This window comes from Lampris incognitus, chromosome 16 (assembly GCF_029633865.1).
Source record: "Lampris incognitus isolate fLamInc1 chromosome 16, fLamInc1.hap2, whole genome shotgun sequence".
Lineage (NCBI taxonomy): Eukaryota > Metazoa > Chordata > Actinopteri > Lampriformes > Lampridae > Lampris > Lampris incognitus.
Window position 1 is genome coordinate 27,546,687 of NC_079226.1, and position 17,822 is coordinate 27,564,508.

At 43.2% G+C, this 17,822-nt stretch overlaps 1 protein-coding gene across 4 annotated transcripts in view; it reads left to right on the forward strand.

Moving 5' to 3' along the window:
- The first annotated feature begins 12,438 nt into the window (after window positions 1–12,438).
- The window catches only part of dph6 (diphthamine biosynthesis 6), an 87,808-nt gene continuing 82,424 nt past the window's right edge, over window positions 12,439–17,822 (forward strand). For 2 of the 4 annotated variants that reach the window (XM_056296032.1, XM_056296033.1), the window contains exons 1-3: window positions 12,439–12,570; window positions 13,070–13,161; window positions 14,197–14,381. In XM_056296032.1, coding sequence (XP_056152007.1) covers window positions 12,548–12,570; window positions 13,070–13,161; window positions 14,197–14,381 — 300 coding nt within the window. In that variant the 5' untranslated portion in view covers window positions 12,439–12,547. Of the gene's footprint in view, window positions 12,571–13,069; window positions 13,162–13,250; window positions 13,270–14,196; window positions 14,382–17,822 lie in introns of those variants that run through there. The other 2 variants (XM_056296034.1, XM_056296036.1) reach the window with 2 other exon arrangements.

A 17,822-nucleotide genomic window follows, 5' to 3' on the forward strand; every position in this document is an offset into this window, starting at 1 on the left:
GGGGAGCCATTATGCATATGACGAATTCAAAATATTTATTTGTATGGGCAACAGTTGAAATATGGAAGCACGATTTTTTTAAACTCTTTTCTGGTAACTTTACTTTTTGTTCTTGCATTATTTTGTTCAATCCAATTGCACGTGCACCGGACAGACTGGCGTTTATCAAGGCCAACAGTTTTGTTTTTGTTTTTCCCACTGCCATGTAAATTTGTCCATCAGCATCCAGGAAGAGGAGTTTATTTTTCTGACGCTGCAAGGCGGAATGTGGCAGATCCGATCCCACCGTATGAACGGAGAATATGTCATGTCAGCCACTGTCCCAGGCCCTCTAGGTCTCTCCCAGGTCCCTGGAAGACCTCTGTTGTTTATACATATCTGTTTCACCTTTTTCCTCCTAAACAATCAGCGAGCACGCTAACCGGAAACCCGCCCTGCCAGTGATCCACACGCGTTGCAGCCAGTGAAGCCAGCCAACGGGCGGACATGACGCAATCGCTACTGTGCCAGCGCACGAAAATGGACGCACATAGACGTAAACACCCCCCTCACTCACTCCGTCATGTGTATTCCCCCTTCTGTTCAAAATGAGGAGAATCTGGAGAAAAAGGACACGCTGCGTGACCTGCGACGTAATGAGTTCAGATGACAGAACCGCGGCGAGGAAGCGCTCCTCTCCGGTCACACGGTGCGGACTGAAACAACAGTCTGACGCTGTGGCCGCGCTCCCTCCGTCCCACGTTAACCCCCGCGGGTCCTCTGCGCGGCAGGCTCGCCTCCGCCTGCTTAGAATGGATGTAAATAGTGCGCGTCGGAACGCGGGGCTGGCAGTGTGCCATACATCACTCAGACGACTTAAACTGGTGCGAGCGGAGTGATGGATGAACTTTGCCAGAGATACGTGGCTGGCTGGAGAAGGGAAGGTGTTGGAAGGTTGGAGATATTCATCATCACAATTATTGAAAGTGTTTTTTCGCTGACATCATCGTCCGGAGCCATATATCAGCGAGGAGCAGCGTGCTTATGACTTAGTGACACGGGCTGAGTAGAGGACGTTGAGCAGTAAAAATTAGCAGGTTACACCGGGTGAAAAATGAAGCCGTCAGACGGCCATAAACAGCCAAAATTTGTCATTCCAAAGTATCCATCTCAGGAAGAGAGCTTTTTTGGATGTTTTTTGTTTCTATGGCCATTGTCCCTGCTGTGAAATACACATTGTAAAAGATTTATGCCTTTCGTGTTTTACTTTCAGTCCACTGTGGAATCGTAGCTGCTTTGGAAACAAGTGGGCTCTTGAAAGCTGATTCAAAAACTGAAGAGTATTTCATATCCTCAGGAAACAAAAGAAGCACATGCATAAATTGTTAATGTCAGAGATTCACACGCAAGTAATCTAAAAATGCTGGCTGAGAGTGCGTGTGTGTGTGTGTGTGTGTGTGTGTGTGTGTGTGTCCACATGTATGTCTGTGTGTGTATGTGTGTGTATATGTTTTAGTGTGTGTGTGTGTGTGTGTGTGTGTGCATTTGTGTCTGTTCATTTTAGTATTTGCGTCTGTGCCTCCTGCACGGTCGCCTGTCTGAGCGCCCCTTTGTCCGACAGCAGGAAGCTGCAGATACCAGGCTCTTGAATCCACGCCCTCGCGGCTTGCAGGCCCTTCCTCAAGCAGGACGAAAGACAGGAAAACGTGATCAGTCCATAGCACATACAACACAGCCTCATACGGCCTTTCGGTCCGTCGGACACATTCACACCCACACGCAACATACTGGTGGGAAAGAAAATACCTACATCAAATGTGCACCAACAAAGAGATGCAGATACTAGACACATATTGCATGCTGTTATCCCAGCAGCATTCTCTGGTTTACCCTGTCCCTCTTTTATGTTCGATACCTCGTTCACCCTCTTAATGCCTCTCGTCTTTTATCGTTTTCTCCAGCTGTGTTTCCTAGGAAAGGTCCTTTAACCAAAATGCCGAGCATGTAATGAAAGATACAAAGGTGATATGTGTGGGAACCTTGTTAATTTTTTATGGACTTTAAACATTGGGGTTTGATCCTCTGCATCATAAAGCAATATGCCGTAGTGCGCACATTATCCCTCTCCTTTCTCAGGGCCTTGCCCTTTGACTGCGATCTCAGGAATTACATATTTCTTTTTATGGAATTCTGCGGCTCGGGTGTACGGGGGTACAGTATCGTCACATGTTTTGCACGGACCTGTGAGGCGCTTCTTCTCTGTTTAACTTTAAGATGCCATAAACACGCTGGGAGCCCTCCCTCTTGGGAAGCTCTCGGGAACATCAGAGAAGTCCTGGGGTCTCTTGCGTCTATCCTGCTGCTGTGTCGGCTCCTTTGGGCAGCTGCCCATTTGGCTGGGAGTGTGCTGCCCTGACCCTGAACCCTGGATATGAGGGGTTAGCCAAGGGCCAGCGCCGAGGCTTAGATGGGTGTGGTAGCGGAGGTCAGGATGGGGGAGGAGGGAGAGAAGTGGCTAATAAACACAACAGAGGAAGGGCCATCAGGATGTGTCTTTTATAGCTGGTTGGTACTTGAAGGCATCAAGTCCCACTCTTGGAGATGACTGGGAGGCAGACCAGCCGGCAGATGAATCCTGTGAGGGTGGAAATGATGGGGGTCATGGCTTTTATATAAGGTCAGAAGGAGGTTAGGGGACGGTCAGGGACTCAGTGATACCTCCCTCCCCAGTCTGGAGCATCGGGGGACCACAAACTGATACATAAACTCTTGTTGCAAGCATACTTATGGCCCCAAAAGGTACCCTGCACCCCAAAACATCTATATAATCCTATACAAACATTACATCTGCATGCTTGTATTATCACCGTCACCTTTCGGATGAACCTGTTCTGTCAAGCACTCTAGAAACCTATACAACCCCCACACCCTCAGACACCGTCTCACTCCTTGTATCATTTTCATTACAACCCTCCTGCTGCGACCTGAACTTGTTGCCCCGCCTGAACTGAGGTGACAGCTCACTAAATCACTGCCTTTTAGTGGTGCTGCCCCGCTTTTTTTTATACACTTTAATCACCGAACTCCAGCAGCCGCGAATATTGGGCCGAGTGTATGGAATTTTCCCCATAAAACCGAAGACAGAGGCCACTGATGTGCTTCCCATGGCAGAATCACCGGGAGAAATTCATCTCGTTCTTGCTGAGGCAGGGGTAAGGAATTGACGGGGGCGGGCGGGGGGTGAGGGCCTCTCTCTTATGGGTGACAATCAATTGCTTAGAATCAACAGGTTTTAGGCCGTAAACCTGAGGTCATCCGCTATCGAGTCGACAGTTTCTCATCTGGCAGTGCTGCTATTACTGCCGGTGGGAGGCCTTGGCTTTTGTTTGTTATTTATGGTTAGTCACAGATTTGGAAATGGTTCTGAATGATCGAAGGCTATCTTTCACGCAGAAGCTGTTAGGGGTCCAAAGTTGTTAACCCCCACTGTGATCGTTGCATTTGAGACATGTAACAAAAGAAAATGGAGATAGATAGATAGATAGATAGATAGATAGATAGATAGATAGATAGATAGATAGATAGATAGATAGATAGATAGATAGATAGATAGATAGATAGATAGATAGATAGATCTGGTGAGAAGGAAACACCTTTTAAAAAAAAATTTTTTCAGGGTGTCCGGGTAGCGTAGTACTCTATTCCATTGCCTACCAACATAGGGATCGCCAGTTCGAGTCCCAGTGTTACTTCCAGCTTGGTCGGGCATCCCTACAGACACAATTGACCGTGTCTTTGGGTGGGAAGTTGGATGTGGGTATGTATCCTGGTCGCCACACTAGCGCCTCCTCTGGTTGGTCGGGGGCGCCTGTTCGGGGGGGAGGGGGACTGGGGGGAATAGAGTGATGCTACGTCCCCCTGGCAAAACTCCTCACTGTCAGGTGAAAAGAAGCAGCTGATGACTCCACATGTATCGAAGGAGGCATGTGGTAGTCTGCAGCCCTCCCTGGATCGGCAGAGGGGGTGGAGCAGCGACCAGGATGGCTCGGAAGAGTGGGGTAATTGGCCGGATACAATTGGGAAGAAAAAGGGGGAAAATTCCAAAGAAAAAAAAACTTTTTTTCCCTAAATCATCATTTGTATTTTGACCCCATCCAGGGTGTCTCCCCGCCTGCTGCCCAGTGACCGCTGGGATAGGCTCCAGCACCCCCGCAACCCCAGTTGGGATAAGTGGTTTGGATAACGGATGGAATGGAACCTTTCTGATGTAGAATTTGTCGTTTTTCCTCAACATGCACAAGGGCAGAATAGAAAACTTCTTTTTTTTTTTTAACTAACATAACTACCTGCACCGGCCCAGTCCCCTATGTTTTTACCTCTCTCTTTTCTTGATTCTCTTCTTTACCTCTGCTTGTCATCTATGCCAGCTTACGCTTTCTGCATCCCTCCCTCTCTCCTTTCATTTCATCTTCCTCCGTCTCTGCCCCTGCATTAATCCTGCTCCTCCCTGAGGAAGCCCACTTTGTGCAGCAGTGAGGGTATTTAGAGCCTGTGTTGACATTGGACAGCCTGCTAGACAAATATCCCTGACTCAGAACCACAAGACAAATGGCAGGCCCCGGCCTCACTGTGTTCTGGCAGCGACTTACTCAGGCGGGCTAAGCTGTGGCCAGCTCCTCAGCCCAGGTGACGTCTTACTGCAAGAAAGGCCCAGACTGTTGCTCGGAGGGAAGGTAGGAAGAGGAGGAAACTGTGGAGGGAGGGGTAAGGAACAGGGGATGGGGGTGGTCGAATGAATGAAGAGGGAGGGGGGGGAAGAAACTGATGCGTGGATTAATGTTAGAAAAATAATGATAGATTGGGAGAGTTTAGAGAGGACGGGGTGAGGATGATATGTGGAAAGGTTTGGTTTTCAAAACTGCAATTTAGAAGAAAAAAAAGAAGAATTAACCGTGTCTTAGCGAGGCCATATACTATTGCACACGACTGCAATATATAATGCCCTGTCTTCACAATGTTACGCATCTCTGCAGGAATTATGACTTCATCTCTGGAAAGACGAAAGCCAAAAAAAAGAAGAGAAAAAAATGACTTCTCTCATCTCAAGATGAAAGGATATGGTTTGTGAGGTAAAATATTTTCTTAGATATTATGTGGCGATCTTTGGAAAATAAACTGGAACGTAAAGATGCATTAGTCACAACTCACTTGGTCTGGTTGCAGTAAAAGGCCACCCCGAAACCTCCGCAAGTCCCTCCACTTCAATAAAATGAAAGCTATATGCAAATGGTTGGGATGGGGGAGGTAACTTTTTTGGGGGTACCCCGGCAGGTGGTGGCTTTGATTAACAATGTTTTCGAGGTACACACACACACATGTGACAAGCTGTTCCTACACACTCCACACACACACACACAGACACACACACACACACACACACACACACACAGACATGTAGGGATGGAGCCCGCAGACGGCGCACCGCACCACACACAGTCCTCAGTGATATGGGGCCTGATCCGGCAACCGCCAAGTTGACTTGGCATTGGTCAGGCTGGAGTGATCCAAGAAAAGCGGAGCAGACCCACGAGAGGGCTGGGGCTTTTGTGTTTGTGGAGTGTCACACTTCATCACGAGGGAAACCCATAACAGGCCCAGGAAGAGCTTTGAAGCTATGGGAGGGGTGTGTGGGAATCGCCTCTGTGGCTACCTCTGATGTCAACTCCAATATTCTGATTGCAAGCTATTTCCTGGATTAGGGCTGTGTTTGTCGGGTGCAAGGAATACCGTCCGAGGATTGTATATCAGAGAAGCAGACATGCTAATTACAGCATCCCACCAGTGCAATTTACAGATTAACAAAAACTGATGAAAAATCTCTTCATTTCACCACCACCGTCTGCTGTAACACTTACTCAAACAAAAGGAAGATCAGAGGTTATCCTCGTATAGTTCGCTAGTGCCATTTACAATATTTATTTGCCAGATGCTGTCAGCAACTGGTAAATAATAACATTTATCTCTACAGGATGCACAGCAATTCATCCGTAAGACAAAGATGGTGCAGAAAAGAAAATTGTCACTCCATTTCCTATTGTCATGAAAGACTGTGGGGAAAAAAAACATTCCCAATTTTGTAACATCAGAGTGTCATCGTAAAGCCCTTTATTTTTCTATTTCCGCTTTTAACATTTAACTTCTAGTAATTATAGATCGCTTGACTAAGTTTCAACAGTGTGTGTGTTAGATTATTGCTTTTAGCTGTGTACTGTAAAACCATTTGTGATCTGCAGAGCCATAAAACACCAAACAGCCACCTGATCCTGCAGTATACGGAAATACCGCATGCATCATCAGGTGTTAACATCTGTTATGTAAGAGTAGGTTTAACATGCAAAAGCAATTTTTTGCAATTTTCTCATCACATTTTAATTCAGGAACATAAAGATTATATTCACACATATATTTCACATACATGCTTGTCAGTCATACACAAACACACACACAGACACACACACATATATATATATATATATATATATATATATATATATATATATATATATACATATGCGTCACACACTCGTCAGCTGCCAGTGTGATAAAAACATATCTATATATATATATATATGCGCATGGTGAAGGCAGGATGTCTGAGGTGTCTGATTACACAGAGGAGAGCGTCTCTGTAAAACATTTCGCTCTCGTATATAGAACTGTGTTTGGCAACTGGGTCAGGTGAGCATAGTCATGTAATGTCTGCAGTTTGCTTTGGCTGCTTTATAATTAGTGAAATGGTGGCATACTCTAATGGACCACATCCTTTTGGCTGGAGCTCACAGGGCCTAACCGCCGAAGCCATAATTTCATTCTAGGATGCTGGAAGCAGGGCAGGACGATTTCAAAATCAAGGAAAAATATTCAGGAAATCACATTTGTACTTGGCTGGTTGGGATGGTTGGCTGGTTTGTATGTTGGAACGTTTCCATTGCTTGTAGTTTGGACGGGTCAGAAACTCACTCAAAACTTTGTGATGTTTCATAAGATTAGTAATGTCAATCCCGATAACATTTCTGCAATACATGCAAAAGCTTCCTTGAGGCTCCCACTGCACTATACATATGTATACCTCACAATCACTAATGACTGGATGGGCGGTTGGGTGAACAGCATCTGTGTGGTAGCAGAAGTTTCAGAGCTAAATTCTTGCAGCCCTGAATCAGCGCTGCTCATTTCTAAACAGGTCTCAAATAATCCAGGGGCCTTTTCCAAGCCGAGTTGTTCGTTGATTTTGCAGACAAAATAATATGCAACGACAGCATTTTTTGAGAGCTTTCAGAGCAAGTGAATAACAAGGGCTCATAAAAGAAAACAATTTTCATCAATCTCTCCACTTACGCAGTTTAGACGCTGAATGGAATGAAGGTAGAGAGCCTGATTGCCTTTGGGGGAAATCAGAAAAAAATAAATAAATAAAGCTCCATCACTGTTTGCAGACGGAGGCTGTTGTTAAGGATTGTGCCATGATCAAACACAATTTGGATCAAACTCTGACTTTATTTCACATTTTCTCACATTTCCAATCAAGGGCCCATTAGCATGAGACATTAATGAGCCAACTAATCCATTTGGGCCTCTCATGATAACAGTTAATTGTCTGTAAAAATGTGTACAGATCCCCGTTTGGGTTGTTTACTAACTGATTTGGATGTGGTTAGGCCCTAAAGAGGTGTCATTATGTTGATAGCTCTTTGGAAAATGAGCCCCTGATGGAGGCAACACCGGAGTGGAGCTGAGTTAAGAATACACTGGACTGCTTTCAGCCAGCGCTCACTCCAGCTCAAATTCATCACTATGTTGCATTAACAGTCGACTCGTTATCAACCCTCTATGAACCTCATCTATAATTAGCATACATTCTCTGTACTGCTAAATCCAATGGTGGAAGAAATCAATCACTTTGGGGAAATTCAGGTATTCTAATAGGTTTGATTTCCAGAGTTTAGCCAGGTCCCTGGAATAACTTTGTCCATGAGGATCAACAGCAGTTTGGTGCTGAATCTTACATGGCTTCTGCTTCACATTTGCAGCTCGGTGGGGAATTAAAGTCCGAACTGAGTTCTGCATAAGTCACAATTGGAATTTGAACTGGTTTGAGTTTTAGCAGAGACTTGGTTTTTGGGAAAGTAACTAATGACCCCTTATATGAGAGGAAATGGTCATTACAATGACAAAGTATGGTGTTCATATTCTACTTTTTACTTTTCCCTCATACAGTCTTTTTTTATGTGATGTGTGCATTGGACCTTCTGCTTTTAACTGGTACTACAAAGATCAGTATCATGTAGTGGCCCAGACCACTTATATACAGTATTTCTTTCAGGGAAAACAGACCTTGAAAGACTTTCCAATTGATTCATCCTGGATGGTTGACTCAGGTCATGTGTCAAAGTCACATTTGATGCATCGATACTACCAGCACCGCCAGTGCAAAATAAAACTCAAGCCGAGATTGCACATCATGACTACACAAAGCCAGTCTTTCAGCCACTGTCGATAAAGCCACTATGGAAACTGCCACGAGGCAATATCATTTTTTTGGGCTCCTTGAGCAAGATTTGTTAAAGGTACAATCTGTAAAGGCCATGGTTATGTGCAGTACTGACAACAAGACATGTCTTTCCATCAGGTCTACACTGTGGATTAGTTTGAGAAATGGAGAAAACTGAAAACCTAAATAGGAAGCGAAGGTGATGCAGAGTTGACTAATCTCCTCATTCGCAAGTAATAGAGTGAACAACGTTTACCAAGAAGTGGGGCTGACTGCTGTTGTGAGCATTTTTGCAGATTGAGCCTTTAAATTCTACAAAATTTGGATAAATAATCCTATATAAGCATAGGTGGATGCTAGAGTTGGTTTACCAAGTAGTGCCTTTATGACATGAAAATTATCTGTGAAATCTAAAAAGATGGGAGTAGAAATCAGAACTAAGTATTCTCTTAATAGGAAGAAAGAATAGGAAGAAAACCATGCTGACTTGTGTAAAAGCTGGAGACAAACTCAGGGTGACACAAATACAGCAGATGAACTGGAACTGGTGCGTCCAAAAAGGCCTTGTGACTTTTCCAGAATGTCGAAACCACAGAGACAAAGTTTTTTGTTTGTTTTTTAGATTTTGTTTTCATTTTTTCAAACCACACTGTAGCCAGCTTTTTTTTATTATTTTTTTTTATTTAACAAATATTCTGAGGCTTTTGCTATTTTCTTCCTCCTTTGGGACTGAGCTGGTCACCGCAAACCAAGTCATCAGTTAAAAAATATGCTGTTGCTTTGGACAGGACTCACCAGGCTTAGGGACTATTTCTTTTTCTTTCTTTTTTTGTGGATTTTTCCCCCCTTTTCCTTCCCTGTTGTACCTGGCCAATTACCCCACTCTTCCAAGCTGTCCCGGTCACTGCTCCACCCCCTTTGCCAATCCAGGGAGGGCTGCAGACTACCACATGCCTCCTCCGATACACATGGAGTCACCAGCCACTTCTTTTCACCTGACAGTGAGGAGTTTTGCCAGGGGGACATAGTGCGTGGGAGGATCACACTTGTCCTTCCAGTTTGTCCTCCCCCCTGAACAGGTACCCCAACTGACCAGATGAGGCACTAGTGCGGCGACCAGGACCCCAACCCACATCAGGCTTCCCACCTGCAGACACTGCCAGTTGTGTCTGTAGGGACGCCCGACCAAGCCGGCGGTAACACGGGGATTCAAACCGGAGATCCCCGTGCTGGTAGGCAATAGAATAGACCACTACCGTACCCAGATGCCAGGCTTAGGGACTATTTTGATGCAAAACAGATACATTTTTCTTTATTAATGGGTTGAATCTAAATGATCCAGAAGACGATCAGGGGTTCTGGTGATATGTTGAATTAATGTCAACATTTTAGAAAAATTATATCCCACCTCAGGCTATGATATTGCTGCTTGCACTGTGATCATTGCTCAAGTACCATGGCCTGTCTTGGCTTAATGTTTAAATGACCAAATAATACAGCGCCCTGTTGCATTCGCAGTGCCTGTTGCAATACTTTTTGGAATATGAAATATATTGACTTCAGGGGGAGAAATCTATTTGAGAGTGTTGGTTTAGATTAGGTGGCATGGTGGCACAGTGGTTAGCGCGTTTGCCTCACAGCAAGAAGGACTTGAGTTCGAAGCCCGGGGTTGTCCAACCTTGAGGGTCATCCTCTGTGTGGAGTTTGCATGTTCTCCCCGTGTCAGCATGGGTTTCCTCCGTGTGCTCTGGTTTCCTCCCACAGTCCAAAGACATGTAGGTCAGGTGAATCGGCCATACTAAATTGTCCATAGGTGTGAATGTGTTGGTCCTGTGATGGCTTGGCGGTCTGTCCAGGGTATCTCCCTACCTGCCGCCCAATGACTGCTGGGCTAGGCTTCAGCATCCCGCAACCCCAATTGGGATAAGTGGCTTGGATAATGGATGGATGGATGGATGGAAATTATATTTTACTGTTACTTTTCCTTATGAATGTCATCTTTGGTATGAAAAAGTTCACCTTGAATTTCCAATATGTATCGCAAGTGCTGATGGAGATCTATTGATCCACAATTTGTAATCTGATAATTGGGCATTTTTTTTAGTGGAACCGTAGGATAATTCATTGTAAATTAATGAATGATTTTCCACTAATCAGATCTGTTCCCTATTGAATGGCAATTTAACATGAATCTTCTCACCTTAACAAGGAAATTTCACTCAATGCTCATCCTACTCATCTCATTTTCCAAAAAGGAGGACTGTAAAGGATCTGTACATGTTTGTCATGTTATCTAAAGAAAACGTGGAGAGGTGTTTGTATTCTGGCCACTCCACGTGCAACCTTGGCTGGCCTGTCCTGACACTCAATTTATTGTTGTGTGATTTGAGGCCTTAGTTTTTCATTATACCCAAAGTTTTTGTGTCCTTGTGCAACAAAATTTAGTTTGTGTATCTGTGTAAATCACCTGTCATACAGTATGCACATAGTCCTTTAAGAAAAGGCCAAGGGTGTCATTTCATTCCCGCTGCCTTGCTCTCATATTTATGCGTCTCATATTCACGTCATTGCCTGTGTCTCGGTTGTGCTATCCATCAACACTTTTTATCCCCATCACACCAACATTAAGGACATAAAATGCTATTTTACGTCAGCAAAATGCTGCTACAAATAAAACACCAACACACCTCTTTATTTGTCTGGATAATAAACAACATAAATTAAAACTCATAAGTGAAGTAATTTGCATTGGCTTAAACCTATGAGCTAGGTTTTTAATGAATGTTAGTAGAGGCAATGAAGCTGTTTCATGAGGCATTACCAACAAAATTTGAAAATATAGATGATATATTTAAAAGTTACAAATCTGAAGGATAAACAGTCTCAGAGTTAAGCGTCCTATTCTTTCCAAGACAAGGCAGTTTCTCAGGTAAACATGTCAAGAAAAGGCAAACATTTGAAATCTAAATCATCAGTTCTGTCAGATACACATATTTCCACCAATAGTTCCTGTATAAGATTAACTTTTGTGCACTCAGTGTATTATTCAGCCATCATTTCATAAAATGCCAAATTAGTGAAATGCAATAAATGGCAAAAACTGTCTGTGTTACTGTATTTGTTGAGTAATATGTATCGCACTTGGTGATGCAATTTTGTACATGCTCAGAAACAAACAATTGCTTCCACCGGGTCTATCCCATTCTGCTAAGCCACAACCACCGCATGAACTGTGCTCATCTTCAGGTTCAAGTTTTTACCCCCCATTTTCAAAAAGAAATAAAAAATAGAAAGAAAAACAAAAAAGAAAGAAACATTGTGCAAAGCATCAGATTGAAGAGATGTCTTTCTCAATTTCGTACACTCACACAAAACCGGTTGCCTTTGGCCTGCTTAGGGGCATAAGGTGAGGGAAGCTCACAAAGGCAATGCAATTATTCTGCTCTGGCACAACAACAGAGAGCAAAAAGAGCATCAAAGGCTTTCCTCTGAGCAATATGGGGTTCCCTCAGAGGAAAGGCACTAGCTGTGTGTGCGAATACCAGAGCTTGGACTGTTGGTCTTTCTCTAAAGTAACACTGAGCAAAATATTTTTTGCGTGTGTCTTGCCCACTATCATTATTAGCATAATTATCAATACATATACATGTACAATAAACATTTCATGAGAGCCTTTTGCATGACTTGTGAATATGCCTTGTTACTACTCGGAGTGTACTCATCCACTGACAGGCATGCTCGCGTGTCTGGGTGAATGCGAGAGAAACGGGGAGAAAAAAAGAGATTGGCATGGAGATATTTTCTTTCAGGCATATAAAAAGGCACCTTGTCATTCCTAAGGGTCCTTTCTCAACCCGGAAGTGTAGTCCCAGCGTGTTTTTTGTGTGTGTACACGCTGTGTGGCTGATTGATGCTTTACATGGTTACTTACCCTTATGACTTGTTGTCATATTGTCACGAATTATCGTAATATTAGGGACTATACATTTATTGTCGTTCGACTGTTGTAAAACGAAAATGAACGTTGTCGCGCTAATAAGGTAACCCTTTTGCTATATTGCTGTTCTACACTGGTTCACTGTGATGTGTGTCACTGATGTGCTTGCTAACTTAATTTTCCAAAACACGCGTGGACTTCTGTACGTCTGTGGTTGACGAGCTGTTTATAAATGTATATCCCAATCGTTCGCCCGTAATATTATGCCAAAACAGGATATATAGCCGGTTGTTGAAGCCATAAAGACCGGCTGCTGGAGTATTGGACTATAGTAAACAAGGAGACTGCAGTTGTGGGATGTAATTGGCATGCTAGACTAGAATAGATTACGCCCACGCATATTCTGTAAAGCACAGGCGAGTCAGACTAGCTACAAATAAATGACTTTTTTATTTTATTGATAGAAAATTTGCCGTACGCAGTACAACGTACCCAAGTATGTTAATTGTGCACTCATGAAAATGTGGAGGCCCACAATTTAATGATTCAGAATCACGGTGTCATGACTAAACTGTTTACCTCTGTTTCACGCTGTGTTTCAGTGGAGGCAAAGACAGCTGCTTCAACATGATGCAGTGTGTTGCTGCGGGGCATAGGATCGTCGCACTGGCCAACCTGCGCCCTGCAAACACAGGTGAGATGGGCTGCTGATGTAATGATCTACTAAGACAAGTAAGGCTATATGGGCTAGCCAGCTGCACTGCTGACTGGTGGACCGAGGAATTTTTGCGGATGCACAACGGTAAACAAAGTATTCGTAAAGTCTGAATAAGTCTGTTGGGGATGAAAACCCCTACTTAGAATAAACTGCTTCATATGCTGAAATATACAGTATTCATGTTGTTGGTTTGGGCTCTGTGCTTCTTACACCACTTTATGCATCTTTTATACAAGCCCTGAAATTAATGAATTTTTAAACAACAACCCTACCATAAATGCCTGATTAATGAAAATTATCGTTATACAGTTTTTCTACAGTTTTCAGTGTGAGTTAACAGCACTGTTAATTCACATCAGTGATGTTTTTTGAGGCTGCGGTGTTTGTCCTGTTAGCAGCTATCCTCTGTATCTGAATCAGAGAGGTTAAACCTGTGCCAAGCCTTACATTTTATTCTGATGCACTTTTGCTTGTCTTTGACATTTTCACGACACTTGAGAATAATGTCCCTGTCAAATCAAGTGATCTTGCAGGTTTTATGATCAATATCTGCAATTCAGGCATTTATCAGGCCTTTATCTTCATTTGAGAACCATCAGTCAACCACGTTGGCCTCATCAGTAGCCTCGTTTACTTTAAGAAAATATAGAAGCACACTGATTTTCAACTCTTTTAAAGTAAACACATTATGCTAATTGACATTCAACCAAAAGTGACTTGCCTTTGTAGCTGCTTTTGCAATTGTGATTTTGTTTTGTATATTTTGTTTTGTATTTGTGTTTTGTATAAAGTTAATAATAAGACATTTCTGTAACCCCTGCCTCCCGTTAGAAAAAAGCAGTCTCCTCTGTGGTTAAACAGCTTGTGTTGTGTATTCTAATATTCAATATCAGCAACACAATTCCAGCAGTTATGCACAATCCATATATAAATTGATTTTATTCACATTTGGTGCCCACACCAGTATTCTCTTGGATACTTGACTTAAAGTCCTTCTCTTGCTATCCTCAGATGAGTTGGACAGCTACATGTACCAGACAGTGGGTCATCAGGCCATAGAGCTGTATGCTGATGCCATGGGGCTACCACTATACAGACGCACCATCCAGGGTTCCAGCTTGGACATCAGTGGAGACTACAGTCTGACAGAGGGAGATGAGGTGGAGGACCTCTATCATCTACTTCAGCTAGTCAAGGTATGCCTCCATATTACTCACCAAAAGTGAGCATTTATGATTTTTAATTACAAGTGCATTACACTTTTTTTTATGTCGTGCCTCTGAAATTTTTCATTAATAACAATGTGGTATTTTATTAATCCTCTTGAGGGAAATTTGATTGTTGCTTGCCACCATCCACAGAAGGGCTAGAACACGGGGTCATATTCAGAGTAGTACTCTTGGAGCTTGAAGGGTATCAGTGTCTTGTTCAAGAGCACTTTAGGAAAGGGTATGCTTACCAACTGTGGAGCATAAATGCAGGTCCTCTGGTTGAATGACTGCCTCGCAATTGAAAAACTTCCCCGCCTCATTGTTCTTAATAATTTTCAGTTTTACATGAGTTATTTCTGAGGAAAATTATAAATAAATTATATGTAAACTGCAGCATCATAACAGTATTGGCAAAGGTGTAATCTTTGGTTGAATTTTTCTGCATGATTAATGCTATTTGCACGAGGGGGTAATTTTAATATTAGACCACCTTACTGAGCCATTGGTAAACTTCAATAATAGTAGGATTATTCGACTATTATCTCAAACATTAATGGAACACGGTGTCAATTAATTATTTTTTTGAGGTGTTTAGTAATAAACAGATTGTGTTAAAAATGCTGTAATATGTAAAGCCAGATATCACAATGTTGTCTTTGTGAATACAATGGTGTTCTTCTTTGCCACCACTGTCATATATATATTTGCCTGACTGCTTTTTACAGAACAAGCTCTCCACTAAAGTTCTCATCTTGTCTAAGGCTACACGACACATGTCGCATGTCACAGTGTTACACTGTTTTACAGGCCACTCTCCAAGGATTCAGAATCACTTAGCAGCCCATCAGCAGTGTCTCAATGAGACTCTGCTTGTCTGGCTTCATCTTTCCCTGTTGTACACTAACTATACTGAGCACCTACTGTAAAGTGTAGCTGAGTTGCACGGGAGATTACAAGACCATGTTATTGCTTTTAGTCTGTCGTCTTGAGTCTGTCTATAAAGTATGTCTTATTCTTACTTTGAAAGAGGAATATGTTCTCTTTTTGTTCTGATCTGGGGGAAAAAAGTGTGGCTTTATTTTATCAGCTAATCAAAGTTTTATGTTAAAAGTTGGGGTCAGGCGCTCTTGGCTTCAACTACTGGGTTCGCAGGAAATGTTCCATTCTTTTTCTTTTTTTTTTATCTCACATGACAGAAGATCAGATGCAAAAATTAATCACCAAATGAATATTTCATCAAATATCCCTTTTGCCAGGACGTTCAGAAAATATTCATTTGATGCCAAATTATGCATGAGATTCGCAGCGGTACAGCGCGGTGCAAAGAGAGTACCTGACGGGTTTCATAGGGTTGCATGTGTGTTTAACACACTGCTGGCACGGCCAACCTGACTGCCTGCAGCCACAAGGATGCTACCTGGACATGCATTTCAAGAGCAACAACAGCTCTCCCTGCTGTCAGTGCAAACAGACGCTGGGGTGTTGGTTTGATCCAACACATCCCCCCCACCCCACCCCACCATCCATCCTCACAAAAGCTCCCATGTTAGCTGGCAGCATCAAATTTTAAGACTTTGTTATGCGATGGTGTATAGGAGTTTGTTGTTGAAGTGGGAGTTTGCTTGACATGGTGTAAATAGGAAAGCGGGGAAAGCATTGGTTTTCCCTGTAGGACTGCGCGGAGACATGTTCATCCAGAGCCGGGGGCTGCTCCAGGGGCCCCTGCATGTCCGCACACACACACGGACTGAGTGGCAAGGGCCAGTCAGCCTGCCTCAGGGCATTTCACGCCCTCTCCCTCACTCTCTTTGTCAACTTCTGTGTAAATCTCCAGCTCTGCACATCATACCTGTGCACACACTTTACATGAGAAAGCGCTTGCTCGTGTGAGTCGGTTATACAGTAAGGGTTTTGCTTTCTCAAGAAGCCTTGGCACGCAAAACACACATGAGGCACAAGCATTCACTACCCTGCCTCACATCTTCTGGTACAATAATGCGATACACCCTCTCTCTCTCTCTCTCTCTCTCTCTCTCTCTCTCTCTCTCTCTCTCTCTCGCTCCCTCCGTCTGTGGTCATAGCTGGCGCTGATTGCAAAGAGTTCCTAATTTCCCATTTCCAGGGCACCTCTGGTCTGACCTCTCCCGTCAGAAGGGCCATAGGGCAGGGCAGTCGAAGTCCCATGGGCCCTTCAGGAGCTAGCAGACCTCCACTGCTCTCTGTGTTTACCCCTTTCACCGTCATCAACAGACTTGCGCCATAAACAATTGGCTTCCCCTCTTTCTCGCTCTCTCTCTCTTGCTGAGTGAAGCTGAGTTTTTGAATATAACATAGACATGTACATAGTTTACGCTTCATTATTTTGTCTGACAAATAGATCTTCTCTGTACTTTGGTCTTTTTTGAGTGAACTCCCCTGGGTCATTCTCAGTCACCACCTTTAGAAACTTGCACTGTTCTTTCCAACAATCTCAAATCTCTTGGTCAGTCATGGGGTTCAGTTTGAACCCCTTTATGTTCAAGACAAGGCTTCAGATTTGATTGCAAATTTCTCTTGAATAAAATTGTACTGTTCTGAATTTACCCAAAAGGTTGAATGTTGAATTGATTGAGTTGAAGCAAATAGAGGAAGAAGAGTGCAAACAAAAAAATCTCCTCTTCTAATAAATGAGCTGTTAAATCACCCTTACTGGAAAAGAACAGTTTTAGCATGAAGAATAATTATAATGTGTTCTGTTTGGAAAGTGTGATATTTTGAAGTATTCTTTCTAGCAGTTTTAATTAATTAGAAGTTACAAGATTTTATTTGGCAGATGACACTTGAACACAGATGAAAGATTTTTTTTTCTTCGCAGCTTTAGAGTTGATGAGTTTAAGTAGATAGTTTTCCCTCCACCTCCTCTGCAAGTAAACCAGACTCCTATCATGAGTCAACAGTGCCATCTATGGATCATTCCCCGACCCTGGCAAAGCAGCTCACATCATATGAGTCTCTATTGAGGATGTTTGGAGCCATTCACAGGAGAGTCAGTGGAAGGGATCACTTTCTTCCCCAACAATTGTCAATAGAAAAAATATATCCCAATTATGATAGGGAAAAAAATGAGCCCTCTTTCCAAAAGCAGCCGTGATAATGGCAAAATGACAATGTGGCCCTATCCCTGGCCCCTTGCTCTCATCACTGGCTGTATATGGCAGTGTTTCTTTGAAGTGTGTAACCTGATAGACACGCGAGCCAAAACTTACCCCCGACCATCCTGCCCGGTGCCGATCTTTGAACCTGCCCTTTGAGGGGCAACGGCGGGGATGGGAGGGGGAGATCATGCACTTTTGGAAATCTATGGTTTTAAATGGTATCTTTATAGAATTAGTGGATGCCTCGTGTTCTTTACCAAGCTTCGATATCAAATAGGAAGATGAAGCATAA